Raw genomic sequence first — 13,833 nt, 5'->3', positions numbered from 1 at the left:
CCCGTGGGTTCAGGCAATTCACTCCCCTCGGCCTCCCAAAGTGCGGGATTACAGGCCAAGCCACTGAGCCCAGCAAAATTTTTTTTTTTAAAGGAATACTTGACCTCCTTTTAGGGAACATTTACAGTACTGCCACTCCGCACCACCCAGACCTCTGCAAAGCTGACTGCCTCGGATCCTCACCAGTACCCCTTGAAGAAGCCTGGAAAAACGCCATCATCACCGCACCCTCACACTTGAGGTCAAGTGAGGTAAATGTATTTGCTCAGGATCACACAGGTAACTGACACTAACATCAGACAAGAGTAACAGTGACTCTCCCTCTGTGTAGTGGCTCATTTCTCAAAATGTTTTCATAACCTTTACCTTCCAGGTTCTCATATCAATCCATGAAGTTGAGCCATGAAAACCTGATGATTTCCATTTTGTTGATAGGCAGATGAGGGTCAGGGTAGTCTTGGGAACTTGCGCAGGGTCACACACGGAGAGGAAATAGCGGGCCCTGGGAGCATTGTTTCTAGCTCCCTGAGGAGAAAGGGGTTCGTGAAAGAGGCTCATTCCCTTACCTGTCCTGTCAGAGGCCAGCTACCACCTCTGAGCTGGATGTGTTTGGAGCCCATTGTTCTAACCACGTCTTGGGCCAGGAAGAGCTGAAGTCTAATAGGTAAGCAAGGCTCCCCCCCACCCCACCCCCCACCCTGTGGTGTGACCCCAGGGAACAGGCTGGCTCAGGGCTTCCAGACAATTGGCCAGGTTGCACCCTGGAACTTGACAACACTCGCCTCCCTCCTGAAATCAGCTGTTGAAAGTGCAGGTTGGATGGGGCAGATTTGGAGAACTTTCTCTCCAGCTTGCCTCTCCACCAGAAAGGCAGGGCCTGCATTGATTCAGCTTTGCATGCATGTTGGTTGAATAAACAAATTCAACTAGGTCTAAATTAGCACCTAATGTGTGATGGGCAATTGCTGTGGAGGATACAAGACATGCTCTCTGTCCTCGAGGAGCTTATATATGACTGGAAAGGCAAGCTATGCAAACAAAGAAAGTGGAAAAGAAACAGGAGCCATGCCACAGCACTATGACCAGCATTCTAATCTTGGTGTTATCTGTGATTTGTTGCATGGCTCTGAGCAGGTCTGTCAGCCACTCTGGCCTTGGAACCTAGCAAGAGTTATTGCTACAGACTGGGGCTGGGGCTGCCATCAAGAAAGGATTCAGGCAGAGTGCTGTGACTCATGCCTATAATCTCAGCACTTTGGGAGGCCGAGGTGGATCACTTGAGGCCAGGAGTTGAAGACAGCCTGGCAACATAGTGAGACCTCATCTCTACAAAATATCAAAAAAATTAGCTGGGTGTAGTGGTGCTTGCCTGTAGTCCCAGCTACTAGGGAAGCTGAAATGGAAGAATCACCTGAGCCCAGGAGTTGGAGGCTGCAGTGAGCTGGAATTGTGCCACTGCACTCCAGTCTGGGTGGCAGAGTGAGACCCCAGCGAGAGTGGGAAAGGGAGAAAGGGAGAGGGGGAGAGGGGGAGAGGGAGAGAGGGAGAGAGGGGAGAGAGGGGAGAGAGGGGAGAGAGAGAGGGGGAGGGGGGGGGGGAGAGAGGGAGAGAGAGAGAGAAAGGATAGATTCAGATCTTTACAACCAGGGACAAGTGGGCAACTGGCCGGTGCCTCTTCCTCCAAAGTCACAGGAGGGAGGGGATCTCCATCTAAACCTCTTACCTGATCAGAGTCCAGTTCATGATGTCTCAACCTGACACTATTGATATTGGGGGCTGAATAATACTTTTTTGTAGGCCCTGTCCTGTGCATTATGGGTTATTTAGAAGTACCCACTAGAAGCCAGTAGCAGCCCCTGCAGGTGTGACAACTACAAGTGTCTTTAGACATTGCCAGTTGTCCCCTGATGGGCAAAAATGCCCCTAGTTGAGAACCCCTGGTCAGTCCCTTCTTCTCCTCTAATGCTCTATCCAGGGACATAGAAAAGGGATCAAGATGTTTTGAGACAGTGTCAGGACAAAAGCAAGGGCTTGCCTTTGGAGAGCCCCTGCCGCCCTCTCAAGCTTGTCTGTCTACTCAGGACACACAGTTTGAGGAGAGACAGGGCATTTCACCTTGAAAAGGAGCCCCTTTTCCAAGGCAGCACCTGATCATGCCTACAGGATAGTCTGTAGGGAGCAGGCCCCAGAGCATGAACTACTAGAGTTGGATGAACACCAAAGGCATTAGGAAAAGTTTCTCAGGATGCCATGGGCTTCAAAATGACATTTTCTGTCTCTTAGGAAATATTTGAGAAATTTTAAAGAGGAGAAACAGCCTGGACAAGCAATCTGGAACAAGAGCACAGAGAGGAGGAAAGAGACTCAGTTCTAGTGGCAGATGCCACGAGCTGCCTGGAGGACTGAGAGGAACTGAAATTCCCTCTCAGCACTCGGCCTTCCCGTTGCTTGAGGAGGAGAAAGGTCTGTACTCTTGTACTCACCAAGGTCTCTCTCAGACTCATTGACAGATGAGTTCAGATGAACTTCCTAAGGCTCAGAGAGAAAGAATCGCTGGAGACTGCACAGCGGTTCTCCATCTCCCCTTGCCCCCATGGGGAAAGAGATTTTGTTTTTGGAAGGACAATGTGCTGATTCACTGAGGAAACAGATGAAGTTTGCTACAGCCTGAGAAGCAGATGGAGGTCAAAGCTGAAGGCTGGAAGGACTGAGTCCTTGGCATCAGCATTGCTATGAGGATATGCTACAACCTCGGGATTTCAGGCCAGGTATAGGGCAAATGTGGCACAGTCTGAAGGCCAGGAGCTGCCTGAAGCCCTTTCTGGCTGAAGCCACAGCTGCAGGCCAAGAGGAAGGGACCAGACAATGCTATCCAGATAGAAGCCCGGAGGAGAGGAAAGGCCACTGGCCCTGGCTCAAAGTCACTGTCCAATCCCCACCAGTGAATCTGTGAGACCATACCAGCATGGTCCACTGCATCTGTACCCCCCCACCACACATGCAATACATACAGTCACTTGAAAGGAATGGTAGGGTCCCCAGCTAGGGACCCAGGACAGAGAAATAGGTGGCACCTCATTGACCCAGCACCACCAGGGGTTGAAAGGGGCAGCACTGGGCTCTGAGTCCCACAAACCTGATTTCTAGCCCAGCTGTTTTTAGCTGGGTGACCTTGAGCGCTACCTCCTGGGGCCTTCTGCCTCTCATTTGAAATGCTGAGGGGATTATACAATGAAAAAAGTATATAAAGTACATGACACATTGCCCAGAACATAGGAAACACTCAAGAAATGAAATGACCATTGTTGTTCCATGCATCTGAAGCTTTCTGGGTAAGTGAAGAGGCCGGTACACTGGCTTCTATGCAGCATCCCAGTATTTCCTATCCACTTCAGCAAGGCCTCACACATTTGCTTAGTATCTCTGGCATATATCATGGACGCCTTCATTTTAATATTCACGGATTCCACTTTAATTATTATTATTATTTTTTGAGTTGGAGTCTCACTCTGTCGCCCAGACTGGAGGGCAGTGGCCACTCCCGGCCACCGCAGCCTCGCCTGCTGGGCTCTGGCAATCCTTCCGCCTCAGCCTTCCAAGTAGCTGGAACTACAGGCGCGCACTACCACACCTGGCTTATTTTTTGATTTATTGTACAGATGAGGTCTCACCAAGTTGCCCAGGCAGGTCTCGAACCCGCGGGCTCAGGCAGTCCACTCACCTCGGCCTCCCAAGGCGCGGGATTACAGGCTGAGCCACGGAGCCCGGCTCATTTTAACTATTTTGATGAGTATCTTTCTACAAATTGGATACGGGCTTCCATGACCATCCATTGTAGTGCCTGGCAGTTCCCAGCCCAGTTACTCAGCCTTTGGTAATCCTGTGCCTTTGGAAGTCCTTGGTTCTCTGTGGGATCCCACTGCCCCAGTTAGCTGCCATTCTGCCCAGCAGTCAGGCTATCCCCCTGCTACGTTGTCTTCCAGTGTGCTGCTCCTTGTCTTCTTTCTAGTCCCCAGGGCTAATTAGAGCTGCAGGTAAACGGGAAGAAGCTTGGAGAGGGAATCTGGGGCAGAGTTTCTCAGATGGACCACTGATGGCAGAATCACTTGGAGTGTCTGTTTGCAGTGCAGAGTCCCAGACCTCCCAAATCAGCAACTCTGGGAGGAAGGTGCTGGAATCTGTTTTAAGTGAGCTCTTACTCATGGGAGCATTTGAGAACCACTGGTGGAGAGGCTAAGACATTTACTTCTGCTTTGAAGTCTTTTTGGCTTATTTCTAGTTATTTTAGTAAAGGGACGTTACTCTACCACATTTCTTTTCCTGTTATGATTTTCTGCGTCCCACACCCTGTGTGACTCCTTCCATTTTCCCCTTGCTTCATTTCTATGTCCAGGAGGCCAACTGATACTGTCCCAGGTGTAGTGGTCTGTGTGTGCCCGGGCACAACCAGGAAGCTGAGAAATGTCACTAGAGCAGCCCAGCCTCAGGCAATATCCTAGTTCTCAACAGGCAGGAACCAGGATAGTGTCATCAGGACACATTTCTTTCTCTCTTGGCAACGTGCTGCCTCTGCCAACAAAAAAAATATTTTCCCAGTAGAGGTTCTTGGGACCCAGACAAGGCAGAATGACCACAACAGCTACAGAACCAGTTAGAGGAGTGCTTGCCACAGAGCTTCAGCCCAAGTGGGGATGTTGGGCTCTGCTTTTTGACCGCTCTGACTCCTACATATGTTACAAGGCTCAAGGCTACTTTTTCTTTAAATACTAGCCTGTCCACTCTGGCTCTCTGTAATTGCTCCCTTTTCTAAACTCTTGGGGTTCACGAAGTCTACAGCAATAATTACCACCATCGTAACAGCTAACATCTATGGAGGAGACAATCTTTTAGGCATTAAGCTTTACCCACATTTTTCCATGTGATCTTCAGGACCCATGAGGTAGCATTAACCACTCATTTTACAGATGAGAAAACAGAGGCTCTTGGGGTCACACAGCTGGCAAGTGGCCCTGCTGAAGACTGAATCCAGCCATCTGCCCCCTGAAGCTGCCTTCTTAACCACTATGCTGACTGCAACCAAATGCCTAGAAAGGCATTGGATTGGGTGGGAGCCAGAGGACCATGTCTTGGTTCCACTTAGGGCCTGGGAAAGGTCACCCTGGGCCTGTTTCCTCATCTGGGTTTAGATAAAGAAGGGGTTGGGCCAGAACCCCTCCATGCTAAGACCCTTGTCTTAATGGACCACACTCACCTCCACACATTGGGGTGACCCAAGGCCTTAACAGCCTTATTTCTCAATAGGAGTAAGTTCTTTCCATGACTCACCTTAGGGAAGCAGATCAAGCAATCCTGTCAAAGTCCTTGGCACCATTCATGTGTCCCTCCTACATGCTGGGCTCTGTGAGGGGCTCTTCCATGTGCACCTACTCCTTTGATCTCACTGACTCACTCTTTCAACTCTCATTGACTGAAGTGTATGCCAGAAGGTGCAGTGCAAAGGGCTAAATACAGACTGGAGGCCTGGTACCTACCTTCAGGAAATTCTCAGCCTAGTGAACTGAAATGGGCCAGCAGATCAATACAGTGTTCCGGACAGAAGAGCAACACTCCATTGGAGTGTGGTGGGGGGAGGCAGTGGGGGAAGGGCTCTGGGGAGAAAGGTGAGGTGACAGCTCTATTTAACAGGTAAGGAAACAGATTCAGGAGTCAGAACCATCTCTAATTCACACAGCTAAAAAATGGCAGGGCAGGAATTTAAACCAGGTCCCTTTGGCCCTGAGCCTACTGCTTTTTTCCTCTATACCAAGGCATGGTTATTCACATCTATACATCTGGAGACGGGCTTCTGGTCTGCATACACTCATCCTCCATGTCTAACCAAAATCACATTCCCTATGGGCTGAGCTCTGTCCCTGGCAGCACAGGGATGGAGGGAGGTGGATAGGTCAGAGGAACAGGTAGGATGGATAGGTGGGAGGACCAGGTGACGATGGAGGAGCAAGGCATTGAGTTTTATTCTCAGATTCTGGTTTAGACAAGTGGGTGGAAGGAGATGCTCTTCAGAGAGAGGGAGAATCAGAGGAGCAGGCAGCAGGGAGACTGGGGCTCAAGACCAGTGAGTTTCTGGTCTAGCTCTGACAGGTGAGTGACCCAGCAACCTAACTCATCAGCTGTCCTTTCTTCCACCAAATGATTCTCTGGGTTTTCTTCTCCCAGGCAGTTTCAGAGGCAAGTGTTGGTCTTACACACAGGATACCAAGGATCACAAGTGATCATATGTGGTCTTAACAGGTTAGTGCCCACTGTGTCCAGTCCCATCACTCGGGAAGCTGGCTCAGGAGCACAGGGAGGAAGACTCCCATCTGGGAATGTGAAAGCAGCCATTTGTTTACTATCTTCTTCTTAGTAAGTCCTTTCACATACATTTGTCTTTCACTCTTCCAACCACCCTGGGAGATAGCCCCTTTTATAGATGAGGGCACTGATGCTTAGAGAGGAGCAATGGTTGTCTGAGAGAAGGGAAGGTGAAAAAGGAAAAGAAAATAAGTTTTTATTAAAGGCCTGCTCCATGCTATAAATCAACCTGTGCACTTTCACATATATTAACAAACCTGTCCTCTCAAAATCCCAACATGCAGCATCAATAGCTGCATTTTAAAGGTTCCAAGTAAGTTAAAATCATCAAAGACTTCTGTTAAGTAACTAAGGAGTTCAGGTAGAGAGGTGGAGATTCAGTGCCCAGCCCTGGACCCCAGTGTTAACTCACTCCATGCATTCGGTCAACAACCATTTCTCCAACATTTACTATTATCCTGCACAGTTAGAGCAAAAAGATGAACAAAATTGAGAAGCTTCTGTCATGGCAGAGTGTTAATGTGTCAAGTACCATGTCAGAGATGTACAAGGTGCTATGGGCAGTTGTAACAGGGTCCCCAACTCTGTTTCTCTGGAGAAGTGACATTTGAGCTAAGAGCTGATGGATGACGACCAGGAGTGAGACAGAGTGGGTGCAGAGAGGAGGCGTGCTCTAGACAGATGGAACAGCATGTGCAAAAGATCTGAGTCGGTACAGAGTTTGTGATGTTCTAGGGACTGCACAACAGTCAGGGTGGCTGTAGAAACAGCCCACAGGGCCAGGTTGTGCAGGGCTACGTGGGCTGCATAAGACTTTTGAAGTTCAAGTCACCAAAGAGTTCTAAAGAAGTGGCAAGCACCATCAGAGTGGTTTTTAAAAGACTGACTGAGAAGTGGAGAATAGCCTGGTGAAAGCAGAGACAAATTAAGAGGTTTTCCTTCGGATCTAAGAGAAAGACAAAAGAGGGCTGGACTGAGGGGTAGCCCAGGGCCTGGGAAGAAGTGGGTGGATTTGTAAGTCACTGAGGAGGCAAATCAACAGGGGTTGTGATTAACTACTCTTGGAGAGATGGAAGAGGAAGAAGTGGCAGTAACTGGCAGATTCTCCCCTCTGGTCTGTAGTACACCCCAACCCCTGCCCACAGCTCTTGATCAGGTTGAGGCATCACACTGAGTCTTATTCCATCAAACAATGAGACTTTAACCTAAGTTGGAATCCATGAGGGTTTCCTTTGATTTTTTTTCCAGAATGTCATGATGTCTGCATCTCAGACATCATCTAGACTCATTCATTTAGCAAGACTCACCCATTTAGCAAGAATTACTCTGATATCACAAGCCTACAGTTACCTAGTATGTTATGCTATCTGCTCACTGGTCCTGACCAGATCTGTGTTTACTCCTGCCCAAGAGTCTGTGAAAAGAAACTTCTCTGTAACCTCACAGTCAGACTCTCCAAGACAGTGAATTCTAAAGTCCTCTCACTATCTGTGACTACCTCAACGACCACTATGACCATGGCCACCTGGCATGACTGCCCAGCCCTAGATGGGACTGCTGCTGTCAGGAACTGGGCCAGGGACAGAGATGCTACGTGTGGAGCTTTATTTGCTTCTGATATGTACAGGTATATACAGTTGGTGTGAGTCTATGATACATTATTTCACAAAATTATCTTACACCTGTGCACATTCCTGGGTGGGAAGTGGCAGATTCTGTTTCTAATATCCCATGGATGGTGAAGGAAAAGGATGCTAATAGGAGCCACCTCTTCTGAGGACATTCACGGGGGCTGTCTGCCCCGTCCCAGAGACTGGAGCCCTCCCACGGACAATCTGTGCCTCCCACCTGCTCTGGGCACTTGCTGACGAGATTTGAGTGGTGGCAGCAGCAGCAGCTGCTTCCAAAGACTTTCTTCTCCAGTAGAACACTTGTCAGGGGCCAAAAAGAAGCAATGGCTTCCACTCACTGATAGCAGCCACTGGACACCTGATGCCTAGAGCCTGACAGGAATCCTCTGCCCTGGGTTTGAGGGTGGCAGCTCACCCCCATGCCCTTGGCATGGGAACAGCCTCCTGATTCTAGTGCAGTCTGCCCTCACGGGGCACTGGCATGCATCTTCTCCAGGCAACTTGTCCAGAATGTGACCAGCCGGTTGTCGCGGTTGATGCAGAAGTCCATGAAATCCTTGAGTAGCCGATCGGCAAACTTCTCATCCCCTGTGGCACTGGAGCGCCACGTCTTGGTCAGCATGGTGTTGTAGGCCCAGTTGTAGCCCACACGCTCCTCACAGAACATGTTTTGGTTGGTGGAGCTGGTGGAGTTCCGCCGCCGCCGCTGTTGCCCCGAAAACTTGCGCTTGGAGTAGGGCAGCTGCAGAAACACTGTTCCTGAAGAGAAAGGGGAGTACCTGTGTTGCAGCCACCAAGAGGGGACCGGAGCCAGGAGAAGTGGTTCTGCAGTCACAGGCGCTATGCAGGAGAAGGGACCTGGACCCACTTGCCCTACTCTTTGCCCATAGCTCCTCACCTGTAACGTGGATGTACTGAGGCTTGTTCTCAGCAGGAAAGTTAAAAGCAGAGGCAGAATATTTATCTTGTACAAACCCAAACCTAAGGGAAGGACAGGAAAACACACAGATTAGGGCCTCCTTAGCTAAAGGTTCAGGGGAGAGAATGTGGCTAAAACAGGACTCTGATAGCCTGAGATAAAGAGGTCTGGAAAGATCTTGTTCAAGATGGCACATCAGGATGCTTAATTTTGTCCTCACCACTTTCTGACCTCAACTCCTTCAACAGCATGGCTCACCAGACTTCATGCCCAGTTGCCTGTCATTTCCATGTCACCACCACCATAGTGAATGAAAGTCTTCTCACTCACTGCACTCTTCATCCAGTCTTCATCTCTGCCCAGAGATCCCTTCTCTCCTGCCATGTCTCCCAGCAGACCTTCCCACTGAGCCTTCTCCCCCATCTGTGCTAACCTTGACCATTTCTCTGCCTCTTGCCGTAATCCACCTCATGTCCCAGTTGGCTGCACACCCACCCACATACTGCAAAGTATGGATTCCCCAAAGAAAGGGTCCTCATCTTAATTCACCTTAGCCACACCTGTCCCCCACTTCTCCACTGTTCTCATGCTAAGTACATACAAGGTTCTCAATAAAGGCCTTGAATTGAAATGGAATGAACTATGTCAATTAAAACCATTTTCTTAAAAGTGAGGAACATCAATCTGGGGCTCTCTACTTCACTGTGCTCTGGAAATGGGCAGGAAGGAGAAGCCATTTTTCATGTATGCCTTGTTCTGTTCCATTTCTCATCTATGGCTTATTCTATTCCTGGTTTTTCTATTTCCATAAAGTGCATTTATTGCAGCTCTACCTGCTAAGAGTTGTAAAGGACATGGTAACAGATGTGGCTCCTGCCCTGTAAGGCTGAGGAGTTTATGTAATGAAGGCAGTGATATAGGCAGAACTAAAGAAGGTAAAATACCTGTTTCCCCACCTGGACTGAGGTCCTTGGAGAGGGGCCACGTTGTATCCTCTAAGTAAGCTATTGGCTTTATACTGGCATTCCATAATTATTTACCAAAGAATACATGCCAAATATGCAAATTAATGGATAGGCTACTATGCATGATGCATTGCAAGCTCCCTTATCCACAGGCTGACTCTATCATGTGTAAGGATTACTCCGGATTTTGCCTTCCTCCTGACTTTCTTTTTTTATTATTTTTTATTTTTAGATGGAATCTCACTCTATCGCCCAGACTGGAGTGGAGTGGCACACTCCTGACCATTGCAGCCTCGACCTGTTGGGGTCCGGTGATCCTTCCACCTCAGCCTTCCAAGTAGCTGGAACTACAGGCACGCGCTACCATGCCTGGCTAATTTTTTGATTTATTGTAGAGATGAGGTCTCACCAAGTTGCCCAGGCAGGTCTTGAACCCAAGGGCTCAGGCAATTCACTCACCTCAGCCTTCCAAAGTACAGGATTACAGGCTGAGCCACTGGGCCTGGCTCTCCTGACTTTCTAATGAAGGCTATTGATTTACTCAGTATAGACCTGCCTGATCAGAACATGTTTATTTCATTTCTTTCTTAGGTTACCAGGAAAGTCCTTTATTATTTTAAAAAGGCAATTTACCATGCATGGTGGCTCATATCTGTAATCCCAACTCTTTAGGAGGCTGAGATAGGAGGATCACTTGAGCCCAGGAGTTCAAGAACAGCCTGGGCAACACAGTGAGTCCTTGTCTTTACACAAAAATACATAAATTAGCCGGGTGTGGTGGCATATACCTGTAGTCCCATCTACTCAGGAGGGTGAGGTGGGAGAATCACTTGAGCCCAGGAAGTTGAGGCTACAGTAAACTGGGATTGCACCACTGCACTCCAGCCTGGGTGACCTTGGCTCAAAAAATCACATTTAAAATTTCTTTTAAAAGCTGATTTAACCACGTGGTCCCTGCTACCTCACTGTCCACCTGGAATAAGAATGGGGAGGTTCCATATTCTTGGGAAGGAGATGTAATAATTTCACTCCAACTGCCTAGATGAAAATGAAGGAAGAGCTGGGAGTCACAGCAGAGGAGGCCCAAGAAAGATGGACACTTTTCTAGTTCTTTCTGAGATAGACCTTATGGGTGGGCTGATGTGTCAGTTCAGAGGCACATTTCTACTTAGAACTCCACTCTATGCAAAAGCTACATACTAAACAACTTTTCTAGGCAAGTTACCTTGCTGGGCATTGTAGAAATAAACAACAATGAGAAAAATGTATAGCCTTGTCCTCCAGAGGCTCCCAAATCACAAGATTACATTCAGAGTGCTTAGAAAGAAAGTGAAAGGGGAATTCAGAGAAAAATCTGGGGATTCTGGTGTAGAAAGACTCTGGCAGGTGTACAAGGTGGAGGGGTCTAGGTGTGGAAGGTGGGAGGGGCACAGGTGTGGATGGTGGGAGGGATCTAGGTGTGGAAGGGTCTAAGTGTGGATGGTGGGAGGGGTTCAGGTAAGGGACACACCAGAGCAGAGTCTGGTACAGTGATACAGTGGGATTTGGTTAGAAAATGTGAGAAAATTGGTAGCAGGAAAAGTGGGCTGAAGAAGAAAGGGCATTCGTTTAGAGAAGATATGATGAAGATCTAGATTGAGGGGGAAGTTGTAAAGACAAAAAGCAAATTTGACAAATAAAGGTCAAGTGTCAAGTGATATCCAGACAGCTAAGTGCACTGCCTGCCTAATGATGTACAAGGCAAGCAGTAAGAGCTGCTTAGAAACTCATCACTTAGCTGGGGTCTTCCTAACAATTACTGTCAACTGAGGACTCAGTAGGTGTATCATTAGGCTCACCAGGAACAGTAGAGAACTGCCCCCCTTTCTGTGAGGGGCGAGAAAATGAAAGCTCAGCAGGTCCAAGACTTGCTCATGGTGGTTTCTTTCTTTCTTTTTTTTTGAGTTGGAGTCTCACTCTATCACCCAGACTGGAGTGCAGTGGCACGCTCCTGACCACCGCAGCCTCAACCTGCTGGGTTCCTGCGATCCTTCCACCTCAGTCTTCCAAGTAGCCAGAACTATCGGTGTGCACTACCACACTTGGCTAATTTTTGATTTAATGTAGAGATGAGGTCTCTTCAAGTTGCCCGGATGGGTCTCGAACCCTTGGGCTCAGGCAATCCACTCGCCTCGGCCTCCCAAAGTGCTGGGATTACAGGCTGAGCCACTGAGCTCAGCCCATGGTGGTTTCTTAGTTAGATGCTGGTAGAGGTAGAGGTGGACCAGGCCTGTCTGCTTCTCACATCAAACCCCTTTACCACTATCCACTCCCTGCCTTCTGCCCCAAATCTTTACTCCCCTTATTGGAAGGAGGAAATCAGTCACTTTTGCATTCATTCCACAGTTTTACTAGCAACCGAGTTAGACCCATGAATGAAAGGGTAGATCTTAGAATAATGTCTAAGGTAGGCTGTGGTCAACTTAGGTGGGAGGGACTCAAGAGTCTAGACTTCATCCTGTTGCTATGTGAACTGAACATACACAATGGGGTGCGTGGTGGGGGTGGCAATAGCTGAAGGTGCTCATATAAGATGATACGACACTGAAGAAGGTATAGTGAGAGAATTACTGAAGCAAGACCAGGAGGCTTTGTTTTCACCACAATTAACATGAAGTGGCAATCAGACACCAGGCAAGTGATGTTTGGAAACAACATGCTTTGTTGGACTGGTCAGGGGGAGACAGCTAAGCCCAGGATAGGCTTTCCCTGGCACACATATTAGGTGCCAAGAAAGATCTACTGACTACATCTATTGCTCTTTAGCCATTCATTGCCTTTTAAACATGTCTTGAGGGACTCTTGACATGTTTTTCAATTTTTCATTTCATGTAATCCCCTGCATAGCTTGGCTCAGGGTTGTGCTGGAAGCTAAGGAGAGAGGCTTATGTTTCCCACACAACTGGAGGAAGAAGGTAATGAGCTACAGGAACCAGGGAGGTAGTGCTTATCTCTGAAACTAGTGTAAAGAGTCCTGTTGGAGATAAGCAGCAGATTTATTATTAGTGGAACAGATCCCTTTCCCCAGGAATGAAACACACTGGGTTTACTTTGGTAACTGCTATTCAAGATAAACGTGGATTCCTTCCCACTATTCCCTCTTGCTGAGGGACAAACCTGTGTGCAATGGCTTCCTGGAAAAGGTGCATTCGATCCCAGTATGTTTCAGGTTCAAAACCTGAAAGGAAAAAAATAATAAATGCTGAGTTATGAGCACAAGGTGTATAATTCTCTCTGGGGCCATTCTTCTGTACCCTTCATCCCTCTTGGCAATCAGGTTCCTTGAGCCTAAGCTCTGTTCTCTACACCACCTGCTTTGGGAAATATGGCCTCCATCCCAAGGGTCAAAGAAAGGAGGGATATGTGTCCTCATCAGTCCTTTCCCCAAGCTGTAGCAGGGTCTAGAAAGGTGATAAACCTTCAGTGTGAACTACCAGAACTTATAAGACTCATCTAATAATCTCCTATGCCCAAAGCTAAAAGGAGCATGATATTAAAGTACAACAGAAGACAAACTTTAAATAGATGATAGGTTCTTCTAATAAACAACAACAACAAAATCCCCACTTTTTAATATTGTCCATCTTCTATTTTCCTACAAAGAAAGGCAATATTACAAGTTCCATTTTAGATATGGGGAAATTGAAACAAATAAATATAAAAATAAATTTCTGAAGAGTAATCGGTTGGGTAGGGAAACAGCAGATGAGTCCTCTCCTCTATCACCCACTTCATTACTCCAGTCTCACACCTTCTGTGAGACTGCGGCTAAAGACCAAGAGTGGAGGAAGGGGGAGGCAGGAGGAATGGGGCAGGCTGTCACACAGCACCAGGCAATGGAGCTGGGGCTGCTCTAGGGTGGAGGTGCTGATGACTGGGGCAGCAACTGCACAGCCATCCCAAAGACTATAGGGTGGCTGTGGTG

The 13,833-nt window shown here is 48.0% G+C and overlaps 1 protein-coding gene across 1 annotated transcript in view; it reads right to left on the bottom strand.

The window, feature by feature from the left end:
• Window positions 1-7,940: 7,940 nt before the first annotated feature.
• The window catches only part of DEPDC5 (DEP domain containing 5), a 147,362-nt gene continuing 141,469 nt past the window's right edge, over window positions 7,941-13,833 (bottom strand). The window contains exons 41-43 of the mRNA XM_008061535.2: window positions 13,026-13,086; window positions 8,884-8,966; window positions 7,941-8,744 (exon numbers count right to left, since the gene is read on the bottom strand). Coding sequence (XP_008059726.1) covers window positions 8,452-8,744; window positions 8,884-8,966; window positions 13,026-13,086 — 437 coding nt within the window. The 3' untranslated portion in view covers window positions 7,941-8,451. The remainder of the gene's footprint in view (window positions 8,745-8,883; window positions 8,967-13,025; window positions 13,087-13,833) is intronic.

The sequence above is a fragment of the Carlito syrichta genome, unplaced genomic scaffold (assembly GCF_000164805.1).
Source record: "Carlito syrichta isolate Samal-C Ts95f unplaced genomic scaffold, Tarsius_syrichta-2.0.1 Scaffold305313, whole genome shotgun sequence".
In the NCBI taxonomy this organism is placed as follows: Eukaryota; Metazoa; Chordata; class Mammalia; order Primates; family Tarsiidae; genus Carlito; species Carlito syrichta.
This window is presented reverse-complemented; position numbering and strand designations above follow the sequence as displayed.